This window comes from Nerophis ophidion, linkage group LG18 (assembly GCF_033978795.1).
Source record: "Nerophis ophidion isolate RoL-2023_Sa linkage group LG18, RoL_Noph_v1.0, whole genome shotgun sequence".
NCBI lineage: Eukaryota > Metazoa > Chordata > Actinopteri > Syngnathiformes > Syngnathidae > Nerophis > Nerophis ophidion.
The window spans coordinates 21,521,169-21,547,561 of record NC_084628.1 but is presented as its reverse complement, the minus strand read 5'-3'; the positions used below and the strand labels follow the sequence as shown (position 1 = coordinate 21,547,561).

The window sequence follows — 26,393 nt, the reverse complement described above, 5'->3', positions numbered from 1 at the left end:
ACTTCCTGATTGGCTGGCTGGTCCGGTCAGATGACTATCACTCATTTCACTGTAGCCTCTGAGGCTAGCTAGCCTCTCATGACGCTGACCCATTTCTTTGTTTTTATGCTGAAAATAAGCTAGAAAAAGCTGCTTTAAAAGTGTGTTTTTTTGTGTGGGGATTTTAGCGGGGCAGGATGCGTTTGAGCAGGTGAGTCAAATTAAAAATAACTTCAAGAAACTTGCTTTTGCTTTAACTTTGACTTTTAACTTTTGCTTGATCAGCGACTTGTTGACAAAACAAGCTCGCTTCTTCCAATGAAAGCATCACGTGTTGTGTTTCTTTGTTTTTAATTATCACACATTTATACGCTATGTCAGTGGTTCTCAACCTTTTTTCAGTGGCGTACCCCCTGTGAACATTTTTTTAACTCAAGTACCCCCTAATCAGAGCAAAGCATTATTGGTTGGATAAAAAGAGATAAAGAAGTAAAATACAGCACTATGTCATCAGTTTCTGATTTATTGAATTTAATAACAGTGCAAAATTTTGCTCAATTATTGTGGTCTTTCTTGAACTATTTAAAAAAAAAGATACAAAAATAACTAAAAACTTGTTGAAAAATAAACAAATGATTCAATTATAAAAAAAAGATTTCTACACATAGAAGTAATCATCAACTTAAAGTGCCCTCTTTGGGGATCGTAATGGAGATCCATCTGGATTCATGAACTTAAAGGCCTACTGAAATGAGATTTTCTTATTTAAACGGGAATAGCAGGTCCATTCTATGTGTCATACTTGATCATTTTGCGATATTGCCATATTTTTGCTGAAAGGATTTAGTAGAGAACATCCACGATAAAGTTCGCAACTGGAGAAAAGCCCTGCCTCTACAGGAAGTCGCAGACGATGACGTCACATGTTGATGGCTCCTCATATATTCACATTGTTTTTAATGGGAGCCTCCAACAAAAACAGCTATTCGGACCGAGAAAACGACAATTTCCCCATTAATTTGAGCGAGGATGAAAGATTTGTGTTTGAGGATATTGATAGCGACGGACTAGAAAAAAAAAAAAGTAAAAAAAAAACACGATTGCAATCGCGTTGCATTGAGACAGATTAATATGTTTTTAGAGACATTTACTAGGATAATTTGGGGAAATCCCTTATCTTTCTATTGTGTTGCTAGTGTTTTAGTGAGTTTAACAGTACGTGATAGTCGGAAGTGTACGTCCACGGCCGGGTGTTGACGCGCAGTGTCTCGGGGAAGTCGACGGCAGCTGTACGGGAGGCACAAGCTCAGCTGATATCCGGTAAGAAGCGACTTTTTAACCACAATTTTCTCACCAAAACCTGCTGTTTGACATTCGGTTGGGATCCATGTCCGCTCTGATCCATAGTAAAGTTTCACCTCCGTGAATTTTAAACATGGAATGACCGTGTGTTTGCGATGCCGCTGAAGATGTGCAGGGTTCATGCCGCTGTTAGCTAACATTTCTCAACAGAAAAAACACAATGCCTTGGGGGGGTTACAACTCGAAGCCGTAAATCCCATTAACCCATATTCTTCGGAATACTGTCTGAATTGTGCCGGCTCTGGTTTGGCCTTCTTTGGCACATGTTCCTCCTCGTTTTCAGCTGCATTACTGCTACGCTTTAACCATGCCTCCATTGTTTCCTACATCGATAGTTGATTAACAGTTGGTGTTGTGCGGCACCGCCAGGTACGATCAAACCATCAAGGCATGGGGGAAAACTCTGGGTTTATGGTAATTAATGGAATAGCTTAGTACTTAATTTGATGTACAGTTTATGAACTTACATTCATACTTTGTTGCAGTATTATTCAATAAATATCGTAAAGGATTTTTGAATTGTTGCTATTTATATAATATTTTTTTTAAAATCTCACGTACCCCCGGCATGCTTTCAAGTACCCCCATGAGTACATGTACCCCCATTTGAGAAACACTGTGCTATGTTAATGCGTCAAGCTTTAGCATTATTATTTTTTATCTTTTCAGCTTGTATGACACACTCTTATTCATTTGCTTACTTACATTAATGAACTAAAAACGCAAACAGTTGACTAAAAGGACACTCTATGAAGGGAACATGGTTAAATAAATCGATCCAAATATCGATTTATTTGTTCCGTAAGTAAGCTGCTTACTTACGGAACAAATTACAATATCGCATACACTAATGTAAAACATATCACCTAGTAACTCCAAAATTATTATCAGCTCAGTTTTGACCAAAATTGAGTTACTGGATTTTGCCTTTGCACGGGAGTATTGTGTTGACGCTGTTATTAATGATAAATAATTGTTGTATGTTAATACTAATATTGATAAAAATCTTTATCTTTATTCCATATATAATCATGATCAGTACCAACATTTCTAATACTTCTAACCGACCAAAACACTGTGATTCTGTTTTTGAAAAAATAACAGGTTTGCTAAGTTTTAACAAAATAGTATGAAAAACTTGAGGGAAGTCAGAAATATGGATATGTTCTAACTGCGTCCTCATTATTCCGTTAAAAAAACACTATCACATGACCGCTAAAATCTGCACTAAGCAGCATATAAGGACACGTGACATGTGTCACAAATTGTCAGTATCAGCTAAAAAAAGAAGTCCAACGTCAAGCAGAAGTCTCTTTGTGTTTTTCACCACTTGCCTAACTCTATATATCTCATTCACAGTATGACTATTTGTAACATTTATATTATTGTGTTGATGTCCTGTAGACATTAACACAATAATATCAACCTAATATCGCTGCATAACTAAAGCGAGTGAGTTCACAAAGAGTACAAAAACTCCTGGAACCTTCTCTTTGTGCACAGCTCTTTGTCGGCTCACGTAATTGCTGCCGCTTTAGTCGTCACGCGTTGTTGCCGCAAACGCAAGACATGAAACTGCTTTTTCCTGTCCACAGGAGAACATTTGATCATTGGGCCTGAGCCGCCGCATGAAATCAGAGCGACTTCCTGCGTGAACATGGCTATAGACATCCCCTACGAGAAGGTAAAACGACACGGTTCTCTAGTTTCAATTCTCCTTTTACAATTTATCTTGTGGTCGGCCATCTTTGACAAGCATGACTTCATGACCATTTTGTCCGTTTTTGCTGGTTACACTGACATTATATATCAAATAAGAATAATACTTAAAGTAGTTGTACTACTGGTCCGTATCTTTCTGATAATGTTGCTCTGATAACAATTTATTTCATACTTTTTTATCTACTCTTGGATTAAAAAACTACTACATCTAAACACACCTTCTATATTTTTCACTGACTAATTAAGGAAAATGTTTAAAAAAGGCTAAAACAAACCTTTGAAACATTCTGAAAATATAATAAGCTTTTCCTCACTCTTTCACAAAGGTTTGTGTTTGTCCTTTTTGCCATTTTTGTGTCATCCATCCATCTATTTTCTACCGCTTGTCTTTTTCGGGGTGGCGGGGGGTGCTTTAGCCTCTCTCAGCTGCACACGGGCGGAAGGCGGGGTACACCCTGGATAAGTCGCCACCTCATTGCAGGGCCAACACAGATAGACAACATTCACACTCACATTCACCCACTGGGGCCAATTTTGTGTTGCTTAGGTGCAAAATACTCGAGATCAACTTTTTTTTTTTATCTTATGGTATGATACTGTTACAGTAATAGGGCCACGGTATTATATTATTGTGGTATATGTAAAAAAAAAAAAAAAAGCTTAATTAAAATGTATAGTTTGTAATATGAAGTGGCAGGAATGTTTAGGATAAACACACTGTAATTGAACACAAACATAAGGCTAAAATGTTCTAATCATATTTATTACAACAAACTGTTATTTTTTTGGCAAAAAAACATCCACTGTTTTAAGTAACTTATTTTCCGACCCGCGACCCCTGAAGGGAATAAGCCGTAGAAAATGGATGGATGGAGGGTGCATCATAAGGCTACTGCCAAAGAATGGTCTGTTTTTGATTTTTTTTCATATATAAAGCGCATTGGATTATAGGGCGCATTAAAGGAGTCATATTATTATTATTTTGTTCTTAATTGATAAAACTTCCTTGTGGTCAAAATGTTGCATAGATTATGTTTTACAGACCATCTTCTCAGGACGGGACTGTTCATCTACCTCCTTTTGCACTACTTTTATTTTCTTCCTATGTTTTGCATATTTTGTAGACTGCCGCACTGATACTGTAGGTAGGTAGGTCTTTATTGTAATTGGACAAGTACAACAAAACTTTGTTTTCAGCACAAACCCGTTCAAGATTAGACAAACAGCGTGCAGGGTTACCAAACAGGAACACTGATGGGTCGCCACAAGGCGCCACGTAAAAGATGGGAAAAAGGTAAACGCTGGGGAAGGATGAGGAAAAAAATAGAATCTAGACAGGTATCCGAAGGGGGCCCAGTCTGGAGTGGGAAAAGTTCTCTGGAGTGGGAGTTGTTTTTAATCTCATTGTAGCTGTGTATAACGACAATAAAAGGCATTCTATTCTATTCTATTCTTAACCTATAAAAACTTCCCTAACTAACGTTGCCCATGTTGTTCTCCAGCTGGCAAACGTCAGATGGACAAGGTCGGACTCCAACAGAAAAGCACAAACGGTAAGACACATGGTGAATTCAGTCACAGGCGGCAACGAATACAAACATCTGTTGGGGTTTTGCTCGTAGTTCTCCTGCTGTTTGCTGGCCTTGGCTGCTGTCGCCTCTTCGCTGCTGGCTGCCACGGCGCTTTACAACCTGCTGGTGCCGACTGCTTTGTCCGCGCCTCCAAAAGCGAGTGGCGACTTACGGCTGGACTCGGTCGAGTCCTGCTTGGACCCATGCAAGTAAGAAAACGCCAACAGAAAAAATAATTAAATTGTCTGCTTTCATTCGGCTGAAAGCAAACTAGAATTGTTGGGTGCAGCATGTAAATCGGAGCAGCCCAGGAGGTGGTTGTTTCTTTTGGTCCACGTCTTTGTAAAATTAAATGAATTAATTATTAATGAAATAGGGGCCAGTCCACCAAATTGGTACCATTTTGTTTCCCCAAGAAATAAATGTACAATAAAATTTACTCTACAATATATTATGTTGTGTAGCTGTGATCTGATTAATTTAAAACTGTATTTTAACTACCATGAACACTGGAAAAACAGCATTTGTTGCCTCTTCTCACTTCCTAAAATTAGACATAGACATTACCATGAAATAGTGTTAATTATAATACAAACTAGGGTTGTTCCAATACCAATGATTTAGTACCGGTACTGGTACGAAAATGAATATCGCTACTTTTCCAAATAAAGGGAACTATGGAAAATGTCAATATTGGCTTTATTTTAACAGAAAATCTTAAACTACATTAAACACTCACAGTCAAAGAACAATTTTACAAGGCCAAAATATAAATTAAAAGGCATTGAAATGGCATCGACCCGGAAGGGAATGTCTTTCCTGTGCTCTTCGACTAGGGTCTGCGCCGATCCAAACAGCAGGACAGGTGTAACAACTACATTATTACCTGTCACTCTTAATAACTCTTATTGTGGCGGACTCTTGCCGTCGTCCTGCGGGTTCCACGGACCATCAAGGAAGGACAATGATTTGCAGGTTTGACTCTTGTTTATTCTTTCAATAACACAAGCTTGTCTGCGGTCGGGTCGCTTTTCAGCTCCTTCTCCACTGCTCGCTCCTCGGTCGCATTCAGCCGCCCTCGTCGTCGCTGTCTTCGGCTCGCTCTCTGTCGCTCTCTCTCTTCCAGTACTGCAGGCTCTCCAACTCCTTCTGGCTCGATCTCTCCTCCTTTTCCCCTTTTATATACCGTGAGGAGATAAGTCAATTGTGTGCCGGTACGCGATCCACGCACCTGAATTAGATTGCGGCGTATTTTGGCAGTGATGACAATATCAAACAGAGGAAGTCCGGAGCTAAAGTCATTGAGAAGTTTCTTAAGCGTAAAAATTATGACCAAAACATTGAATCTGTATTTTCATTTTTTATTTTCAAATAAACTGATAGTTTATTTAAACATAATTACTAATTCAATTTATTTATGTTAGTACAACACAATTATATGTCTACGTATGCACTTGGGGATAGGTTGATTGGCAACACTTAAGTTGGCCCTAGTGTGTGAATGTGAGTGTGAATGTTGTCTGTCCATCTGTGTTGGCCCTGCCATGAGGTGGCGAGTTGTCCAGGGTGTACCCCGCCTTCCGCCCAAATGCAGCTGAGATAGGCTCCAGCGACGCCCCCCCCCCCCCCCCTCCGGATGTATGTATATTTCATCAGTTATTTATGAGTCCCCTCCTAATGTAGTATATTTGGTTAGTGTGTATTTTTCTAATCAGCCTGACCTGAGCCTAAGATTTATGTGTTAAACAAATAATATTTTTGATTAACACATGCTTTCATATCATTTGGCAATGTTGTAAACTGTAAGTCGGTTCGATATATTTATTGAATATGATTAAAAAACAAGAGTAAGATGACTAATTCAGTGTTAATAATTGAGTAAGTCCCGGACCACTCCGTAGTGGAAAATTTGGGCCATGAGGTCTAAAAGGTTAAGAACCCCTGGTTTACAGGAAGTTGCATCATTGAGATCTAGGCAATAGGAAGGCCAAAAGTTTATTTTTTTATCTTGTATTTTTTTATGTTATTGCCCACCTTGCCGCCATTGCTGCTCACGCCGGTGTATGAATGTTTGGTGGTGGTCGGAGGGGTCGTAGGCACAAATCAATTACCACGCTTCTGTCAGGTCTATGTAGCTTACCACCACCAGTGTGTAAATATGGAGTGTCTGGAAAAGCGCTATACAAAATCGAATCCATTATTATTTCCATTATGACTGAGACACACAGCGAAAATCAGGGACTGGTTTGAAAGATCTTCAGATGTAGTTTAACCAGAAAAGACAGCAAGTCACTGTCTTTAACTACCTATTCGTAATGATACTGTAAAGACAGGATATAAAATATTGGGGGCACATATGCTCAATTTGCATTGCAGGAATTAAAATCAAGACGATTACATAAATGTATGTAGTCACTCACCATGAAGCCACAAATGGCGCAGAACGCACAAACCATGCGTTGAACCAGGCCACATCGCTACAATGTTGCTTCAATACATTTGCACATCACATCCATTGATCCGCATAAATGTTTCCTGGTGCCTTGGGATATTGAGCAATGTGCGTTTAGTCGATAGCTCCAAATACATTAGGAAAACCGTCTATGGTTTCAAATTGTGCTTTAATTCCGGAATGTTCAGCTGTCTTGGAATGAAATTTAAGATACCTGGCTAATATGCCAATAATTTTATGTTGTTTTTTTCACCTCTTTGGCTGTGCTTTTGTGTATTTGGACACACCCGGGTGTTTGTTTGTGCGGTATACATGTACTAGTAAAGTACCGCGGTACTAATGATTTCAAAACGGTACTATGCTGCCTTTAAAAAAAAATACCAGTACTATTTTTCATGTTGAGGGCCATGTTTAGTGTGTCAGCGCGGACAGACTCACAGAGCCCACAAGAAGGCACTGCAGGGAGAGGAAAAATGGCAAATAAAGGCAAATCTATTGCTTGATAAAGAGGTTGCCTGAAGCGCAATATGGCAGCTATTTAGACTTCAAAACTCTTGATCAAGATAACGCTCTAAACACGGAAGTGCCTTGCTGCTAGGGTTTGAAACAAGCCTCGCCAAAGGTTGCATGATTAAAGTATTACTACCTTTGCTTCAAACTTAACTAAACTATTAAAAAAAGCAGTCAGATCCAAAGGTAATAAACTTAAATATCTCTTCTGCTGTGCCCATGTAGATATGTAGACGCTCACCCAGCTGCTTTGCTTGATGCCAAATATTAACGGAGTCCAAACCGCCTACGTAACACAGACTAATGCAAATAAAATGACAGAATTTTGTGACAAATTGCTACTATTTTTGTTTTACCTGATCCATGTTTTATCTGTGCAGTTTTAGCTACAATATTGTTTTTAGTAATTAGCAGCACGGTGGTACAGTGGTTAGTGCGTGTGCAATACAAAGGTCCTGGGTTCGATCCCCGATATCAAAATATAAAGGTGTGTTGATTGTTCTTATGTTTCTGGTGTGCACATCAATCAGTCTCAAGAGTAATTATTCGACATTCTTTTATTCACACATTTAACCCGCATCACATCTGAGTGTCAGCGAAATATCCACAGCATGTAGAAATGTGTCTATAACAGCCATGAAGTTGTTCTGAGGCACCGCACATTTCCACATCCAGTTGTCTCCTGATACATCTCAACTTTGCCGTGAAAAAGGTTTTTGTGCGAACAGTTTTAATACATGAGGTCCCTGGTCTCCTCATTAGGATCTTCCTGGTGGAGAGCATTCCTCAGGGCATGGACTTCAACTCCAGCACCACTCATGGCTCCATCTACCAGGCTTGGCTCGATCTGATGGCCCAAGCCCGCAGCAGCGTGGACATTGCGTCCTTCTACTGGACGCTCACTAACAATGACACCAGGACTGAAGAGCCCACAGCCGATCAGGTCAGCGCCAACACGTTGACGTAGTCGTCTACAACACGGTCCGACGCATGCGCCGTGACATTTATCAGTTGATGCCAACGCGCAGGGCGAGAACGTCCTGAAGAACCTTGCTAAGCTCACGGGGTCCGTGTCGGTCCGCATTGCCGTCAACGCGCCGACTGGAGGTCGACTTCCTGACAACCTGAATGTTCTCAACGCCTCTGGTGAGTCAACAAAAACTTCAATGCGAATGATGTGTTTTTGTCACGTGACTGTACTGTGTAGTCACAAATTTCCATGGAAACATCAAGTAAAATGTGCGTGTTTGTAGGAGCCAGTATTAAGACCGTCAACATGAAAAGGCTCACCACAGGGGTTCTCCACACCAAATTCTGGGTGGTGGACAAGAAACACATTTACATCGGCAGCGCTAACATGGACTGGAGATCCCTCACACAGGTACAAACACAAAGTATAGGGCTTGAAATTGTGACGATAACATTTTGGGTCTTGCTGGACTCTTGAATAGCAGCTTATCTACACAGCTGAGTAAGTTCAAAGCATGGCAAGAACGTGCACATCATTAACTTGTGATATTTTTCTCATTGCCAGCGTGAAAGCAATACTGAAGGAAGTCAGATTACGAAGCTATTAAAGAGACAATGAATAGTCTGTATAGCAGCCGTGAGACGATTAAAGGGGAACATTATCGCCAGACCTATGTAAGCATCAATACATACCTTGATGTTGCAAAAAAAAGACCATACATTTTTTTAACCGATTTCCGAACTCTATATGGGTGAATTTTGGCGAATTAAACGCCTTTTTATTATTTACTCTCGGAGCGATGACGTCAAAACATGACGTCTCCTAGGTAGTCAACGCCATCTTCTCAAACACATTACACGCAGCAAGTCAAATCAGCTCTGTTATTTTCCGTTTTTTCGACTGTTTTCCAGTACCTTGGAGACATCATGTCTAGTCGGTGTGTTGTCGGAGGGTGTAACAACACGATCAGGGACGGATTCAAGTTGATTTGCGTAGAATGTGCATCGATTAGCACGGCATGCTAATCGATGCTAACATGCTATTTAAGATAGCTGTATGTACATATTGCATCGTTATGCCTCATTTGTAGCTATATTTGCATCCAGCCTTTCCCTCCATCCACATTTAATGCCAAACAAACACTTACCAATCGACATACTTAAGTTGCTCCAGTGTCAAGAGATGCGAAAGACCCTCGTTTGGTCCGCACATTTTACCGGCGATGCTACAACAGACATGGCACAGAGATGAATGGATATCCTGCGACACTCAAAGCAGATGTATTTCCAACGATAAAGTCAATGAAATCACAAACGTGAGTTTTGTTGATGTTATTGACTTATGTGCTAATCAGACGTATTTGGTCACAGCATGACTGCCAGCTAATCGATGCTAACATGCTATGTAGGCTAGCTGTATGTACATTTGTAGTTGTATTTGCATCCAGCGTTTCCTTCCACCCACATCTAATGCCAAACAAACACTTACCAATCGACGGATTTAAGTTGCTCCAGTGTGAATGCAAAAGTCCCGATCGTTTGGTCCGCACATTTTACCGGCGATGCTAAGGCAGACATGGCCGAATAGCGTCAATAGCTATTCGCTCAATAGCTTCAGTTTCTTCTTCAATTTTGTTTTCGCTATCTGCCTCCATACTCCAACCATCCGTTTCAATACATGTGTAATCTGTTGAATCGCTTAAGCCGCTGAAATCCGAGTCTGAATCCGAGCTAATGTCGCTATATCTTGCTATGGTATCCACCATGTTGTTTGTATTGGCATCACTGGATGACGTCACAGGAAAATGGACGGTGGCTTCGCAGATAGCGAAAATCAGGCACTCTAAAGCCTTTTTTCGGGATATTCCGGGACGGGTACAATTTTGAAAAAAACTTCGAAAAATAAAATAAGACACTGGGAACTGATTTTTATTGGTTTTAACCCTTCTGAAATTGTGATAATGTTCCCCTTTAAACAAGACTTTTAACACCATCACCTGGTACATGTTGGTGGGTTCACAGCATTTTCACACTGGTAAGTTTCAGGCATGTGAAATGTCTGCGGGAACACGGAAATTGTGTTCATAAACATCTATTTCCGCGTTTTTTTAATTAAATATTGTAGCGTTTAAGGATGGGAGTCGAAGGAGGAGTGTCCAAAAATTGGGCCTGACAACAGGGGCGTCAAAACAAGCTCGCTTGTAAGAATAGTTAGCATCGCCTAGCTTACTAGTCTCCTGCGTTCGCTCTCCGAGCCACAATATTGACGGCTTTTGACTTTGCTGCTAATCATATTTGGATGATTACAATCCCAACACTGTTAGTTCACCTTTCTTGTTCATTGGACTTGCTTATGAGTCAATTCCCCCAATTTAATGTATTTATTCAAGGTAGCGAGTCTTTAAAAAAGGGTACAGCTTGTCTCGGTACTGTCGCTTGATTTTTTTTTTTTTGCACGATCCGTTTTTAGCCAGTTTGTTGCTTTCTCACATTACCGCGGGTACATTACAGCCATGTAAACAAACCCTACGTCCAGAAAAAATGGCTACCCAACACCCACAATGCATTGCAAAATCACGTGCCCTTTCAAACCATGTGTTTTATTTTAGTTGACAGTGTTTCCTTTCTTTTTACACTTGTTTGTAGTCATGGGTACCAAATTCGATACTTTTATAGATATTGCCTGCATTCCGTCGTTTTTTTTTTTTCAAACAAGGCGCCTCACTTAAATCTATGACTGCAACCTAACAATAACTTGACTTTTAAATTGTTAGTGTTGTGAATGGATGTATTTAATGTAAGTAAAGATGAATTTCTTAATCATTTAAGGCTGCTGAGCTCATCGTTTGGGTTTCTCAATGGATCTGTACAGTTTTAAAATGAATACTGTATCCTTAAATACCGTTTGTTTTCATTTGTTGTTTTGTATGTAATGTTTTATATGACATTGTTATTGAAATGAAGATGACAAAAAAGTTTAACTGTGGTAACAGTGACGTGTGCTACAAACATAACTGCTATAAAACAAGTTGACAGGAAGTGACGTAGTTTTTGCGCATGCTAGACCGATCGTGTATTACGGTACGAACCGTGTAGTGACAGTCAAGTTTGGGTGCAGACCCGCTACCGGCTCAAGCACTAGGCTGGGAAACAAGCAATCAAGCATTCAGTCAGACTGCCTCAAGGTAATTTTAAAATTTTCCATGCCAACAAAGAAAGAAGACGTCGCTCGAAAGTACAGCAAGGCTACACTTTTCAAAATGCGCTTGGTCGATGCTACGTTACATTGGATTTACCATCGACATGTTAAATATTAGCATTAGCAATTTTACATGGCAATTTCGACACCTCCAAATTTGGTAATGAAAACTACAGCAAAAATGCACGTTATAATTAAACAGCTGGCGTGTAATATAAACATTGTGTACGACTCAACAAAAGGAAAGACTGGCACACTCAGCTTAATGGCAAAGACTACTATCTGGCTAAGGCAAAACACAGGAGTTTATACACCACTGAATTCTAGGAATTGCAACTGCATGCAAAGTCTACTATATAATACAGTGTAATACAGTACGTGCAAATGAGAGAAAGAAAACAAGAAAACTGGACAGCACTGTTCAGTGTTGGATGATGGTAGAATTGTTTCTAAAATTATTATTAATCATTTAACATTTATTAACACATTTAAACACATACAAAACCTCCAAAAATCAGTACCATTAAGTACCGGTATCTATTCCCAGGTACCAGGAATTGGCACCACATCGACTCAAAAGTGAAAGGTACTCATCCCTCCTTGGATGACAGAGAAGATTGTTATCATGTGACTTCAAACATTGCTGTACGCTAAATAAAGCTTTTATTATGGCCATAGCTTGACCCTGGAACAGACCATTTCTATTCCATGATTTTCCTATGGGAAAAATAAGTTTCAAGTTCAGGCAACATGGACATTAGAGGATAAAAATATTAGGAGGAGGCGTAAGTTTTTGTTTTGTTGTTTGTCTATGCATGGTGCAATCGTATTTGCGCAAATTGTGTTATTTAATTGCAAATTGTTGGGGTTTTCATTGTTTTACTTTTGTCACTGTATGTAGACACAGGTCCGCTGACGTGTCAGCTGGTTGCATCATCTTTTTGCTCTTTTTTAAATTTATTTCATGTTCTGTAACGTTTCCCTCATGCCTTAATCATGTATTTCTACTTAATTTTTTGGGGTCTCTGTGTGTCTGCACTGCAACCACATTCCCATTTTGGGATAGTGAAGTGAAGTGATTTATATTTATATAACGCTTTTTCTGTAGTGACTCAAAGCGCTTTACATAGTGAAACCCAATATCTAAGTTACATTCAAACCAGTGTGGGTGGCACTGGAAGCAGGTGGGTAAAGTGTTTTGCCCAAGGACACAACGACAGTGACTAGGATGGCGGAAGCGGGAATCGAACCTGCAACCCTCAAGTTGCTGGCACGGCCACTCTACCAACCGAGCTAAACCACCCCAAAATACATCCCATCTATCCTATCCGACAAAGCATCGTGTGTGTGTTCCAGGTGAAGGAGCTGGGTGCTGTGGTCTACAACTGCAGCTGCCTGGCTAACGACCTGTCCAAGATCTTCGAGGCCTACTGGTTCTTGGGTGATAGCCAGTCCATTCCGTCTCCATGGCCCAGCAACTACTCCACGGCGTACAACAAGGACACGCCCCTCCAGCTGCCACTCAACAACACGCCCTCCAGTGTCTACTTGTCGGTGAGGCTCCGACGAGGCTGTTTGTTTTTTTCCCCGCAAATGTTTTTCTTCTTCTCGCCCATCAGAGCTCTCCTCCGTCCCTCTGTGCCGCCGGGAGGACATCTGACTTGGAGTCCATCCTGAGCGTGATGGAGGACGCTGAAAGCTTCATCTACATCTCTGTCATGAACTACCTGCCCACAATGGAGTTCTCTCATTTGCCAAGGTACCTCTCTTATTACCCCTCCTCGTTTCCTAAAGTGACCCATCACACTCAGTGCGCCCCCGACCCTTCCCAGGTACTGGGATGCCATCGACACCCAGCTGAGGCGGGTGGTCTACGAGAAGCACGTGCGAGTACGGCTGCTGATCAGCTGCTGGGCTCACACGTCGCCCGCCACGTTCCCTTTCCTCAAATCGCTAGCGGCCATCTACGAGCCGAAAAGCAAACTGGACATCCAGGCGGTGAGCAGACGCCATGTTGATCCCAAGGCGCTGTAACGCACATCACAAGCTGAAAGACGACCCGTCTCTTCTCTCTGCAGCGACTCTTCATGGTTCCTGCCACTACCAAGCAGAAGCTGATACCCTACGCCAGAGTCAACCACAACAAATACATGGTGACCGACAAGGTCGCCTATATTGGTAAGTTCACCAGCCGATACGAAATATCAAAGAGACAAAACAATGCATATCAGTGCCAAGCCCAAATAATGCTGGATTTGTCCGCACTGAAGAAAAAGAAATCCCACTCCATTCCTTTAGGTGGCAGAAAGTAATGCAGAAAGTAAGTGCAGTTTGCCACACTCAGAAAACCTTTTAATTTTATTTTTTTCTAAAACCCTCACATCTGCTGGGTCACTGCCCCGTTTCAGGAAAGTAAAGACCTTTATCTGTACTAAGGTTGCGCAATATATACGATATAAATTATACAAATATGACCAACGATAGAGGTTTTAATAGTAGTGTGACAGTGCATGTTGGTGAGTCTGCTGACTTGCCTAGCAAAACTTTAAGGAGGTTGTCACAAAAGTAAACAAGGTAGATGTGACTTAATATCCAATTATAATAATTATATATCCTTTATGATAATATAATATGTGTGTGTATATGTATATATATATATATATACATATATATATATATATATATATATGTATATATATATATATGTATATATATATATATATATATATATATACCGTATTTTCCGCACTATAAGGTGCACCGGATTATAAGGCGCACCTTCAATGAATGGCCTATTTTAAAACTTTGTTCATATATAAGGCGCACCGCATTATAAGGCGCATAGAATAGATGCTACAGTAGAGGCTGGGGTTACGTTATGCATCCTTTAGATCAGTGGTTCTCAACCTTTTTTCAGCGATGCACCCCCTGTGAACGTTTTTTTAATTTAAGTACCCCCTAATCACAGCAAAGCAATTTTGGTTGAAAAAAAGAGATAAAGAAGTAAAATACAGCACTATGTCATCAGTTTCTGATTTATTACATTGTATGACAGTGCAAAATATTGCTCATTTGTAGTGGTCTTTCTTGACTATTTGGAAAAAAGGATATAAAAATAACTAAAAACTTGTTGAAAAATAAACAAGTGATTCAATTATAAATAAAGATTTCTACAGAAATAATCATCATCTTAAAGTGCCCTCTTTGGGGATTGTAATAGAGATCCATTTAGAGTCATGAACTCTAAATGGTTCACAAAAAAAGAAATCTGTAACATCAATATTTATGGAACATGTCCACAAAAAATTTAGCTGTCAACACTGAATATTACATTGTTGCATTTCTTTTCACAGTTTATGAACTTACATTCATATTTTGTTGAAGCATTATTCAATAAATATATTCATAAAGGATTTTTGAATTGTCGCTATTTTTAGAATAATTTAAAAAAATCTCACGTACCCCTTGGCATACCTTCAAGTACCCCCAGGGGTACGCGTACCCCTGTCTGAGAACCACTGCTTTAGATGGAGCTGCGCTAAAGGGAATGTCAACAAAACTGTCAGATAGGTCAGTCAAACTTTATTAATAGATTACAAACCAGCATTCTGACAACTCCGTTCACTCCCAAAATGAATAAATAAGTGTTTTATTATTTTCCCCGATTCAATAAACACGCAAAAAACAGTCTGATACTGTTACGGTAAATCACACGTTAGTGCAATCACAATATAGTAACACTCGAAATAGTGCAAAGCAATAATATATCAATAACTCAACATTGCTCAAACGATAATGTCACACAACACACAAAATAAACATGTAAAGCTCACTTGATTAAGTTATTCCTCATCCACGAATCCCTCAAATTCTTCTTCTTCAGTGTTCGAATCAAACAGTTGGGCGAATAGAGCATCCAACATGCCCGGCTCCGTCTCGTCGAAGTCGTCATAAAACGAGTCAGTGTCGCTGCTGTTAATGTTAAATTCTCTCGCTGCTGTTAATGTTAAATTCTCTCGCTGCTGCTCTATTCCCGTGTTATACTGTGTGACTGATCGCCTTGAGTTTAAACTCGGCGTCGTAAGCAAGTCTCTTAATAGGAGCCATTTTGGGGTCTCTACATAAACACACAGAAACGGCACGCCTCCCGCAGTCATATATCCCCGCATGCACCGCACGCTTCTTCTTCTACGAGGGGAAAGGAAGTTGGCGGCTGCTTACCGTAGAAGAAGCGCGCGGTGCACTGCGCTTCTTCTTCTACGGGGGAAAATATGGTTGGCGGCTGCTTACTGTAGTTGCGAGACCTGTTGTGGCTCAATATTGGTCCATATATAAGGCGCACCGGATTATAAGGCGCACTGTCAGCTTTTGAGAAAATTTGAGGTTTTTAGGTGCGCCGTATAGTGCGGAAAATACGGTGTGTGTGTGTGTGTACATATATATATATATATTAGATTAGATAGTACTTTATTTATTCCGTCAGGAGAGTTCCTCCAGGAAAATTTAAATTTTCAGCACAATCCCATTCAAGATCAGAAAAACATTACAGGGAGACAGAACAGGATGGCTGACGGGTCTGCCGGCTTCCAGCGCCCCTTACAAAAAAGGTGAGATACAGGTAAACAAGTGGGGGGGGGGGACAATGGGAGAAAAAAATAGAAGATTAAAATAACATATACAAAATCAGTCTCCGGGCCTTGGAGAGGGGGTCCAGACTGTGGCCAAGGGAAAAAAACAACTCATAGCCATAGTACACATCCCTCTTACATGTGTGTAAGAGGGAAACATCAAACATCAAAGAACACAAAGAACATTCAAGACATTAAAGTAACGGAGCTGATACAACCAGCCAATTCTACATACAGCTATGAATAAAAACTAAAAGAAACATATACACCGTGGTGGCCTCTGCGGTGTGTATGTGTGTGTGTATATATATATATATATATATATATATATATATATTATTTATAAATATACATACACAGTCGATACACTTAATATTTATATATGTATGTATAAACAGTCGTGGTCAAAAGTTTACATACACTAGTAAAAAATATAATGTCATGGTTGTCTTTAGTTTCCAATAATTTCTACAACTCTTATGTTTTTGTGATAGAGTGAAAGGGGCACGTACTTGTTGGTCACAAAAAACATTCATGAAGTTTATCTCATTATTATGAGTCTACTGAAAATGTGACCAAATCTGCCGGGTCAAAAGTATACATACAGCAATATTAATATTTGGTTACATCTCCCTTGGCAAGTGTCACTGCAAAAAGGCACTTTTGGAAGCCATCCACAAGCTTTTAGCAAGCTTGTGGTAGAATTTCTGACCACTCCTCTTGACAAAATCGGTGCAGTTCAGCTAAATTTGTTGGTTTTTTGACATGGACTTGTTTCTTCAGCTTTGTCAACACGTTTAGGTCAAGACTTTTGGAAGGCCATTGTAAAACCTTAATTCTAGCCTGATTTAGCCATTCCTTTACCACTTTTGACGTGTTTGGGGTCATTGTCCTGTTGGAACACCCAACTGTGCCCAAGACCCAACCTCCGGGTTGATGATTGTAGGTTGTCCTGAAGAATTTTGAGGTAATCTTTGTTTTTCATTGTCCCATTTACTCTCTGTAAAGCACCAGTTCCATTGGCAGTAAAAGAGGCCAAGAGCATAATACTAGCACCACCATGCTTGACGGTAGGATAGTGTTCCTGGGATTAAATGCCTCACCTTTTCTCCTCCAAAAATATTGCTGGGTATTGTGGCCAAAGAACTAATTTTTTGTTTCATCTGACATCACATGGACAAAGATAAGATCTTCTGGAGGAAAGTTCTGTGGTCAGATGAAACAAAATTTGAGCTGTTTGGCCACAATAAACAAACAGTAAACAATTAAAAAAAAAAAACGCCTCTGTGATTTAAATAGTAATAAAAGCTGCATGTTGTTTCTATTAAAAGGAGGTTGGGTCTATTTGTGTCTTCAGGGACGTCCAACTGGTCAGGAGACTACTTTTTGAACACGGCAGGATCCGCCTTGGTGGTCAACCAGACATTATCCGCGTCCGGAGGGCCCACCATCCAATCACAGCTGAGGCATGTGTTCGAGAGAGACTGGAGCTCCGCCTACAGCGTCCCCCTCACGCAGCACACAAACCACAAAGTTGTCTGCTAGTCCACGCATCCCGCACTCCCGTAGCGTTCGACAACACAAAAAAAGCTGCTCTCTCGGCCATTTTTAAGACTCTTGACAGACATGACACTTTACCACCATGGTGATGTCATAATTTTTACATGTCCAGACTTTATCCATAGCAGCGCATCTCAGGAACAAAACTGTTTGTGGGAATCTGCCATGCTGTAAATAATCAAATCACAGGATATTATTAACGGAAGTGAATTCCAATAAAATTGAAATTTAATTTGTCCTCGAACATCAAATCAACTGTCCAACTAATCGAGAAGAGGTGAGTCTGGACAAATTTAAGTTATTCCTAATACGTTTTGAGTTTGACATTTAAAGCATCACAAATATCACATTTGACAAAGGATACTGCTTGGAACTCAGCATCAAGGGTTGGAATCGGTGGTTGAATCACCAAAAATGATTCCCGAGCGCGGCCACCGCTACTGCTCACTGCTCCCCACACCGCCCAGGGGGTGATCAAGGGAGATGGGTCAAATGCAGAGAATAATTTTGCCACACCTAGCATGTGTGTGTGACTCTCATTGGTACTTTAACTTTAAAGGCCTACTGAAACCCACTACTACCGACCACGCAGTCTTATAGTTTATATATCAATGATGAAATATTAACATTGCAACACATGCCAATACGGCCTTTTTAGTTTACTAAATTGCAATTTTAAATTTCCCGCGAGTTTCTTGTTGAAATCGTCACGGAATGATGACGCATATGCGAGACGTCACGGACTGTTAGGACATATTAGCACTGCACGACACACAGCTAAAAAGCCGTCTCTGTTCATGGCGTAATTACACAGTATTTTGGACATCTGTGTTGCTGAATCTTTTGCAATTTGTTCATTTAATAATGGAGACTATAAAGAAGAATGCTGTTGGTGGAAAGCGGTGTATTGCAGCTGCCTTTAGCACCGAGATACAGTCGGTGTTTCTTTGTTTGTTGTGAAGCAGCGAAAGTGTTTACTCACGTCAACCAGCATGTTTTTGGATGAGGAAATTGTGATATATATCTTACCGAAGACATCGGTGGATTATTCGTCATCCCGCAGCAGCTCTGAGCTTGGCTCCTCGGCTTCTCTCTGAGACAATGTGTGTTCACCGCAGCCATCCGACCTCGAGGTATGTCTTTACAATCTTTACTTTACAATCTTTAAAATCTCATTAAAACAATAAGCAGATAAGGGATCTTCCAGAATTATCCTAGTAAATGTGTCTAATTACATCTGAAACACGCACACTGCCGTCACCCGGAGCCGTCGCTTTTTTTTTCTTCTTTTTTTTTCTATTACTTCACTATCAATATCCTAATTCACAAATCTTTCATCCTCGCTCAAATTAATAGGGAAATTGACACTTTCTCAGTCCGAATTGCTCTTACTGCTAGTGGCTCCCATTAAAAACAATGGGAATATGTGTGGAGCCCTGCATTTTGTCATGTCACGCGCACATACTTCCGGTAAAGGCAGGGCTTTTCTATTAGCGACCAAAAGTTGCGAACTTTATCGTCGATGTTCTCTACTAAATCCTTTCAGCAAAAAAATGGCAATATCGCGAAATGATAAAGTATGACACAGAATGGACCTGCTATTCCCGTTTAAATAAGAAAATCTCATTTCAGTAGGCTTTTAACTTTTATGTCAAAACATGCCAGAAACGTGATAAAGCTACCAGCAGGGGGCGCTCATGTTGCACTCCCGGCTACTCTCTTAACAGAGTGGCCAGTAACCTGAGGGTTCCTGGTTCAATCCCAACCTTCTACCAACCTCGTCACGTCCGTTGTGTCCTTGAGCATGACACTTCACCCTTGACCGTTATGCGTCGTAGTTAGGGCCTTGCATGGCAGCTCCCGCCATCAGTGTGTGAATGTGTGTGTGAATGGATGAATGTGGAAATAATGTCAAAGTGCTTTGAATACTTTGAAGGTAGAAAAGCGCTATACAAGTATAACCCATTTGTACTTTAACTTTTATATGTTTTGTAGCTTGAGATGTACCAGCGCCCTCTGCGACCCCAAAGGGAATAAACGGTAGAAACGGATGGATGTTAAAACATGCCAAAAATCTGATAAAGCTACCACCAGGGGGCACTCCTGTTGCTTAAAAAAATCCACTAATTTAAAGAAGTGAAGTTGTTCAGAAATGCAAGAACCTGATTGGCTGAGACACAAGGAAATAGGCGTGGCTAAAGGGTGGCCGGATACAACAATAATGTCAAGGTAAGAAACTAAAAGCAGAAAACTACAATTATTACAAAAGGTACATTATAATTATTTCTAATACACCTAATGTATTGGCTAGCAATATATTATGTCGCTAATATTGTAATAACATACATTATTAGGCTTTGAAATACCACTCAGGTGTTGGATTTCATTAGATTATAGTATTGCTGTTAGAAAATGAATGTATTTAAATTGGACAACATGTCCCCCTCCAGTGTAATTATGTAGTAAGGAATGCAGCAGAGCCCAACCCATGGTGTGTCTATTTCTGTCTGCTGGCCACTGAACTAAAGCCATAAAACAAAAACTAAATTTAAAAAAAGAATATTTAAGTAAACATCACGCCCACTAGAAGGCTAATCATGCTAAAGCATGATCCAGAGAACATTCCTGCTACAAAGAATTATAACAAGCAACTGTTTTCATAAATTGTCCAATCAGACATTAAATAGGTTTTTAAAGCATTTTTTTAATTATTTGTATATTTTTTTAGATATATACCAAAAAGTGACCTTTTTGGACTTCATGCTATTTCGTTGTTAGTGTTAGCTCGCACAGCATTATGGTGACCCTCTGCTACATGCTAATGTTAGCGCCAAGCAGTTTAGGGCATTTTTTGTTGCATCTCTGTTATTGAAAGTAGCACCATCAAGTATCACTACACAAAACTGAAGATTTAGTGTACCGCTTGGTGTAAATTTGGCTTCAGTTATCTCTGGAAGAAGTTTAGTTCATTTATTTAATGCATTCATTAAACAAAGGATTAAAATAAAAATCAATCAACATCATATTTAAGTCAAATATGAATGAAAAACAGCTGAAAGAAGTTAAAAACGTACAATATCTGCCCCCTATTTTCACCAGTACAACAATTGACTTTCAATGTTGGTGACTACAAAGCCCATCCATCCATCCAGCAGCAGCCTAAGCAGGGTAGCCCAGATTTCCCTCTTCCCAGCATTTTCGTCCAGCTCCTGCCGGGGAATCCAGAGGCGTTCCCAGGCCAGCCGGGAGACATAGTCTTCCCAATGTGCCCTGGGTCTTCCCCGTGGCCACCAACCAGTCAGACGTGCCCTAAACACTTCCCTAGGGAGGCGTTCGGGTGGCATCGTGACCAGATGCCCGAACCACCTCATCTGACTCCTCTTGATGTGGGGGAGCAGCGGCTATACTTTGAGCTCCTCTCGCATGGCAGCGCTTCTCACCCTATCTCTAAGGGAGATCTTCGCCACCTGGCGGAGGAAACTCATTTTGGCCGCTTGTACTCGTGATCTTGTCCTTTCGGTCATAACCCAAAGCTCATGATTATAGGTGAGGATAGTAACGTAGATTGACTGGTAAATTGAAAGCTTTGCCTTCAGGCTCAGCTCCTTCTTCACCACAACGGATCGATACAGAGTCCGCATTACTGAAGATCCGATCCGCCTGTCGAACTCACGATCCACTCTTCCCTCACTCGTGAACAAGACTGCGAGGTACTTGAACTCTTCCACATGGGGCAAGATCTCCTTCCCAACCCGGAGAGGGCACTCCACCCTTTTCCGGGCGAGAACCATGGACTCGGACTTGGAGGTGCTGATTCTCATCCCAGTCTCTTCACACTCGGCCGCGAACCAATCCAGTGAGAGCCGAAAATCCTGGCCAGATGAAGCCATCAGGACTACATCTGCAAAAAGCAGAGAATTAATTCTGCTGCCACCAAACCGGATACCCTCAATGCCCTGACTGCCTAGAAATTATGTCCATAAAAGATATTAACAGAATCTATGACAAAGGGCAGCCTTGGCGGAGTCCAACCCTCACCGGAAACGGGTCCGACTTACTGCCGGCAATGCGGACCAAGCTCTGACACTGATCGTACAGGGAGCGGACCGCCACAATCAGACAGTCAGACCCCATACTCTCTGAGAACTCCCCACAGGACTTCACGAGAGACACAGTTGAATGCCTTCTCCAAGTCCACAAAACACATGTAGACTGGTTGGGCAAACTCCCATGCACCCTCAAGGACCCTGCCAAGAACAGTTCCACGACCAGGACGAAAACCACACTGTTCCTCTGGAATCTGAAGTTCGACTATTCGGTGTAGCCTCTTCTCCACTACACCTGAATAAACCTTAATAAGTATGACTACAAAGCCATATTACCATTTTACAACAATTAGACCAATAATGAAGAAATTATTCTACTCAATCATATCTTTTCATCAACATGATTTTTGCATTTTTTTGAATACAGAAATACATTTACATTTTTTCATTCCACTTTCAAATTTGTTCCATAAAATTACTTGTATGATTGAAATACTTATTTCCATTGGCACTGTTCTAAAACTAGATTTATTAAAGATCTCAGTTCCTTTCAGATTCTAATTACTTTCTCTTTTTTTGTTTTGAATGTTGTTTGGAAGAATTGTTGCATGTCCTGTGTTCAGGTTTTTTGAATTTTGGGTTTGTGGGTTCTCTGTATGCATTTCAGTAATGATTCTTACGGCTCTTTTCAGTAGAAGGAAGATTGAATTTAAAAATGTTTTACAGGCACTAACCCACACTTTAATACAGTTTGTTAGATATGGAACAACCAGTGAGTTATAGCAATAGTTTTAGATACTTTAGATTGTTTATAATTTATATGTGATTGTTATGACAAATGTTCATCAATCATAACACCCAAAAACGTGATCTCGTGTTCTTTGAATCTCAACTTCTTCGACATATGAAGTATCCACACTTTACCTACTACTGCAGAATATCACAAAATGTCATTTTACTAGTATTCAAGGATAGTCTATTAACAAACCATCTTTTAAATTTTGATGAATTCATTTCCAACCACCTCTAACACATCTGTAATATTTTGTTGTGAATAAAAAAGGTTGTGTTGTCCGAATATAAAATACATTCAAGCAGTTTGGAACCCATGCAAATATCATTGACGCACATAAGAAACAGTATTGATCCTGAATACTAAATCTAATACTACAAAAGCTAATCAGTTAGTAGCGAGCTAACCTGCTAGCTGGACAACATGATGTCACTCAAGCCCTAAAATAGTCTAAAAAAGCAGATGGTTAGGGTTCATGATAGCTTCCATAATGAATTGTCACAAATAAAGTTTCAGGTTCAGTACTTTTTGTGGACACGTTTTGGGCAATGACAAGAAGACAATGTGTTCATTAAAAAGATGTTCTGATGCCGCAATAATTAGGCTTCGTTGTCCAGTGTTGGGGTCCAACATCCAGCCCCTCTAAGCCCACCAACAAGGCCGGCTAAAGCCTCCAGCGCCAACAACAATGGAGTTTTGCAGAGACACGCGGCAAACTGCTGACTGTCCTCCACAGCTAATGCGCGTCCATTCTGTCCGGACACCCCACGCCTACTCCATACACACACACTGATGATGTGAGAATGCAAAGTTCACTGTTAGATTTTTTTTTACCCTCTCTGCCCTTCTCCCATCTTTTTGCTCCCCTCCATCCGTCCTCTGAGCTTGGTCTTTCACTCGGTGTGAGCCACATTGAGAGCGTCGCATCAAGCCCACCTTCGGGATCGCGTCCGCCCACCCCGAGGCTCGAGTGCAGGCAGCTGTGTTGGTGCACTCCAGCGGCGTCCTCCTGCGGACCATGTGTGAGTGTCTCCGTGGAATATTCAGAGTCACCTGGACACCTTCCTCTGATGCAGGTCAGGATGAAAAAACTTTGGTGGCGGTCTGGATCGGTTCATTAGAACATGTACCAAATTACTGGGAAAGACGTCATGTTGGACCGTTGACTATGGAGTCAGTTCAATAGCACATGTAACCAAAGTACTGGAAATATGTCATGCTGGACGGTTAACTGAGTCAGTTAATTAGGACATGTACCAAAGTACTGGGAAGGACGTTATGTTGGGTATGGTTAAATGCAGTAATTTCAGTAGGACATGTACCAAAGTAATGGGAAAGAGATCATGTTGGACCGTTGACAGAGTTAGTTCATTACAACATGTACCAAACTACTGGGAAAGGCTTCATGCTGGACAGTTGACTAAGATCAGCTCATTAAGACATCTATGTAACCAAATTACTGGGAAAGACGACACGTTGGACCATTGACTGAGTTAGTTCATTAGGACATGTAACCAAAGTACTTTGAAAGATAGTTGTCATGTTGGACAGTTGACTTGGGTCTGTTCTTCAAGATATTTAATTAGTTCAAATGTAATATGACACCAGATAATGGTTAAAAGCAACTATTAACCAAATCTTAGGATTTTTAATTGATGGAGATGACTACACGTCAAAGTGTCTGCCTTGTAGTTTGATGCTTGTATGCAATAATGTGAGATCCTGTGACATTTGCTTTGGCTTGACAGGAGGAACCAGTGTTTGTTTGCAGTCTTTCATCCTTTTGGGCTTGAGTTAGTTTGATTAGATGTTCTCTGCTGGAATGGTCATTTGACTTTATGCCTACTGGAAGTTCTTTATGTGCAAAAAAATAATTTCCACTTAAAAAGTTCTGATTATTAATGTTTGAGGTTAAAGATGTTAATGCTGCGTGACATCCAGCATTAAATGAGGATTCAGGAACATCTCAATCCCAGAAGCACACAAAATGTGTAGGTATCTAAATCCTGTCTATGTGCATCAATGTCCATGTTTGCTGACATTGAGAGAAACCACCTCATCCCAAAGGCATCCTAAAACCATCTTGACAATATGCCAACACCCTCCCTGCAAATTCCCCAGAAAACCCTAGCACTGTCCTGGCCAAACCTCCTCTTCATCTGATCAACATCCCAGCATGACAGTAGTTCTCCACAACATCCTGAAAAAAAAATCCCAATATACTCAAAACATGTTCTAACTATCCCAATAATACTGCCAAAACATGCCAACACTATCATAACACCGTTCTCATAGAATACCCAAAACCCTGTGCACAGAATCCAAACACCTTTACGATCGTTATGCCTCCACCACAACTATCCAACGCTATTCCAAAACTATCTCAACATTAATCTCAAAGTTTTTCCAACATAATGACACCTTTCTGAAAACCGTGACGACAACTTCCTTAGAATATCCTTGAAGCCTTAACAACAGCATCTTAACACTATACCGGTATGTCACAACACCTCAAAACCGCCTGACACAACTTCTCAAAACTCCTCAATATTCCGACATAATCACTACAAAATCCCAACAGAATTTCTGACACTATCCCCCACAATGGCAACAAACACATTTTGTAACAAATTTGCTCTTTTAATGCCAATAATAAACCTTCTCCCCCCCGGCTGACGCTATTTATTTTTAGTCTTAGCTGGTTACTCTCTACTGTAACGTGGTTCCTTTTAGCATTCTGTTAAAATGTACAAAGTATTTATTCTTTTTGTGTTTCACTACTTCACATTCAAGATAGTTTAACACCACAGCTAAATATTATTTAACATACTTACCATGAATTGACTTAAACAAGTTGAAAAACTTATTCGGGTGTTACCATTTAGTGGTCAATTGTACGGAATATGTACTGTACTGTGCAATTTACTAATAAAAGTCTCAATCAATCATGTAAATAATCAATGTTTGAACATTTGTCCATCTATTCATGAATCGTCCAGGTTTTAATCGTGATGCATCGGAGAATCGACAGTTTCAATCAATCAATCAACCATTTTTCCCCACACTAATCTCTAGACACAGGAGGACTTAAGGACCACAACCAGAGGATTTAAATGAATAGTAATAAATTGTTGTGTTTGCTTTGTTTAGGTATTGTATATTATTGATTTTGTTTTGCTCAAACAGTTTCATGTGATACAAGAAAATCTGGTTTAAATATTGTGTTGATAATGGTTAACTGTCAAATAGGAAAAAAATAATCAAAACTTTACCACACCGGTATTGGTATAGGCCAGGGGTGTCAAACTCAAATACAGAGTGGGCCAAAATTTAAAACTGAACAAAGCCGCGGGCCAAGGTTGAACAAATTAACCTTTTAATAGGGACCCAAACAAGTTTTGCATTGAACATTGAACAAGCAAGGCTTATTTATATACAGTAACTTTATAGTGACATGCAACATCGAGTTTCAAATAATAATAATAATAAAAAAATATCAATGGCATCCATCCATCCATCCATTTTCTACCGCTTATTCCCTTTCAGGGGCGCTGGGGCCTATCTCAGCTACAATCGGGCGGAAGGCGGGGTACACCCTGGAC

At 40.3% G+C, this 26,393-nt stretch overlaps 2 protein-coding genes across 2 annotated transcripts in view; both read left to right on the top strand.

The window, feature by feature from the left end:
• The first annotated feature begins 29 nt into the window (after nt 1–29).
• On the top strand, nt 30–18,184 carry pld3 (phospholipase D family member 3). Its single transcript, XM_061877609.1, has 12 exons — nt 30–190; nt 2,937–3,025; nt 4,566–4,616; nt 4,686–4,843; nt 8,359–8,539; nt 8,625–8,742; nt 8,850–8,977; nt 13,121–13,318; nt 13,384–13,527; nt 13,601–13,762; nt 13,843–13,942; nt 17,750–18,184. Exons 2-12 carry the CDS (start codon nt 2,999–3,001, stop codon nt 17,935–17,937), a joined length of 1,455 nt encoding a protein of 484 aa, XP_061733593.1. The 5' UTR covers nt 30–190; nt 2,937–2,998; the 3' UTR covers nt 17,938–18,184.
• A 5,610-nt stretch (nt 18,185–23,794) lies between these two features.
• prx (periaxin) overlaps nt 23,795–26,393 on the top strand; it is a 60,797-nt gene continuing 58,198 nt past the window's right edge. The window contains exon 1 of the mRNA XM_061877603.1: nt 23,795–23,867. Coding sequence (XP_061733587.1) covers nt 23,810–23,867 — 58 coding nt within the window. The 5' untranslated portion in view covers nt 23,795–23,809. The remainder of the gene's footprint in view (nt 23,868–26,393) is intronic.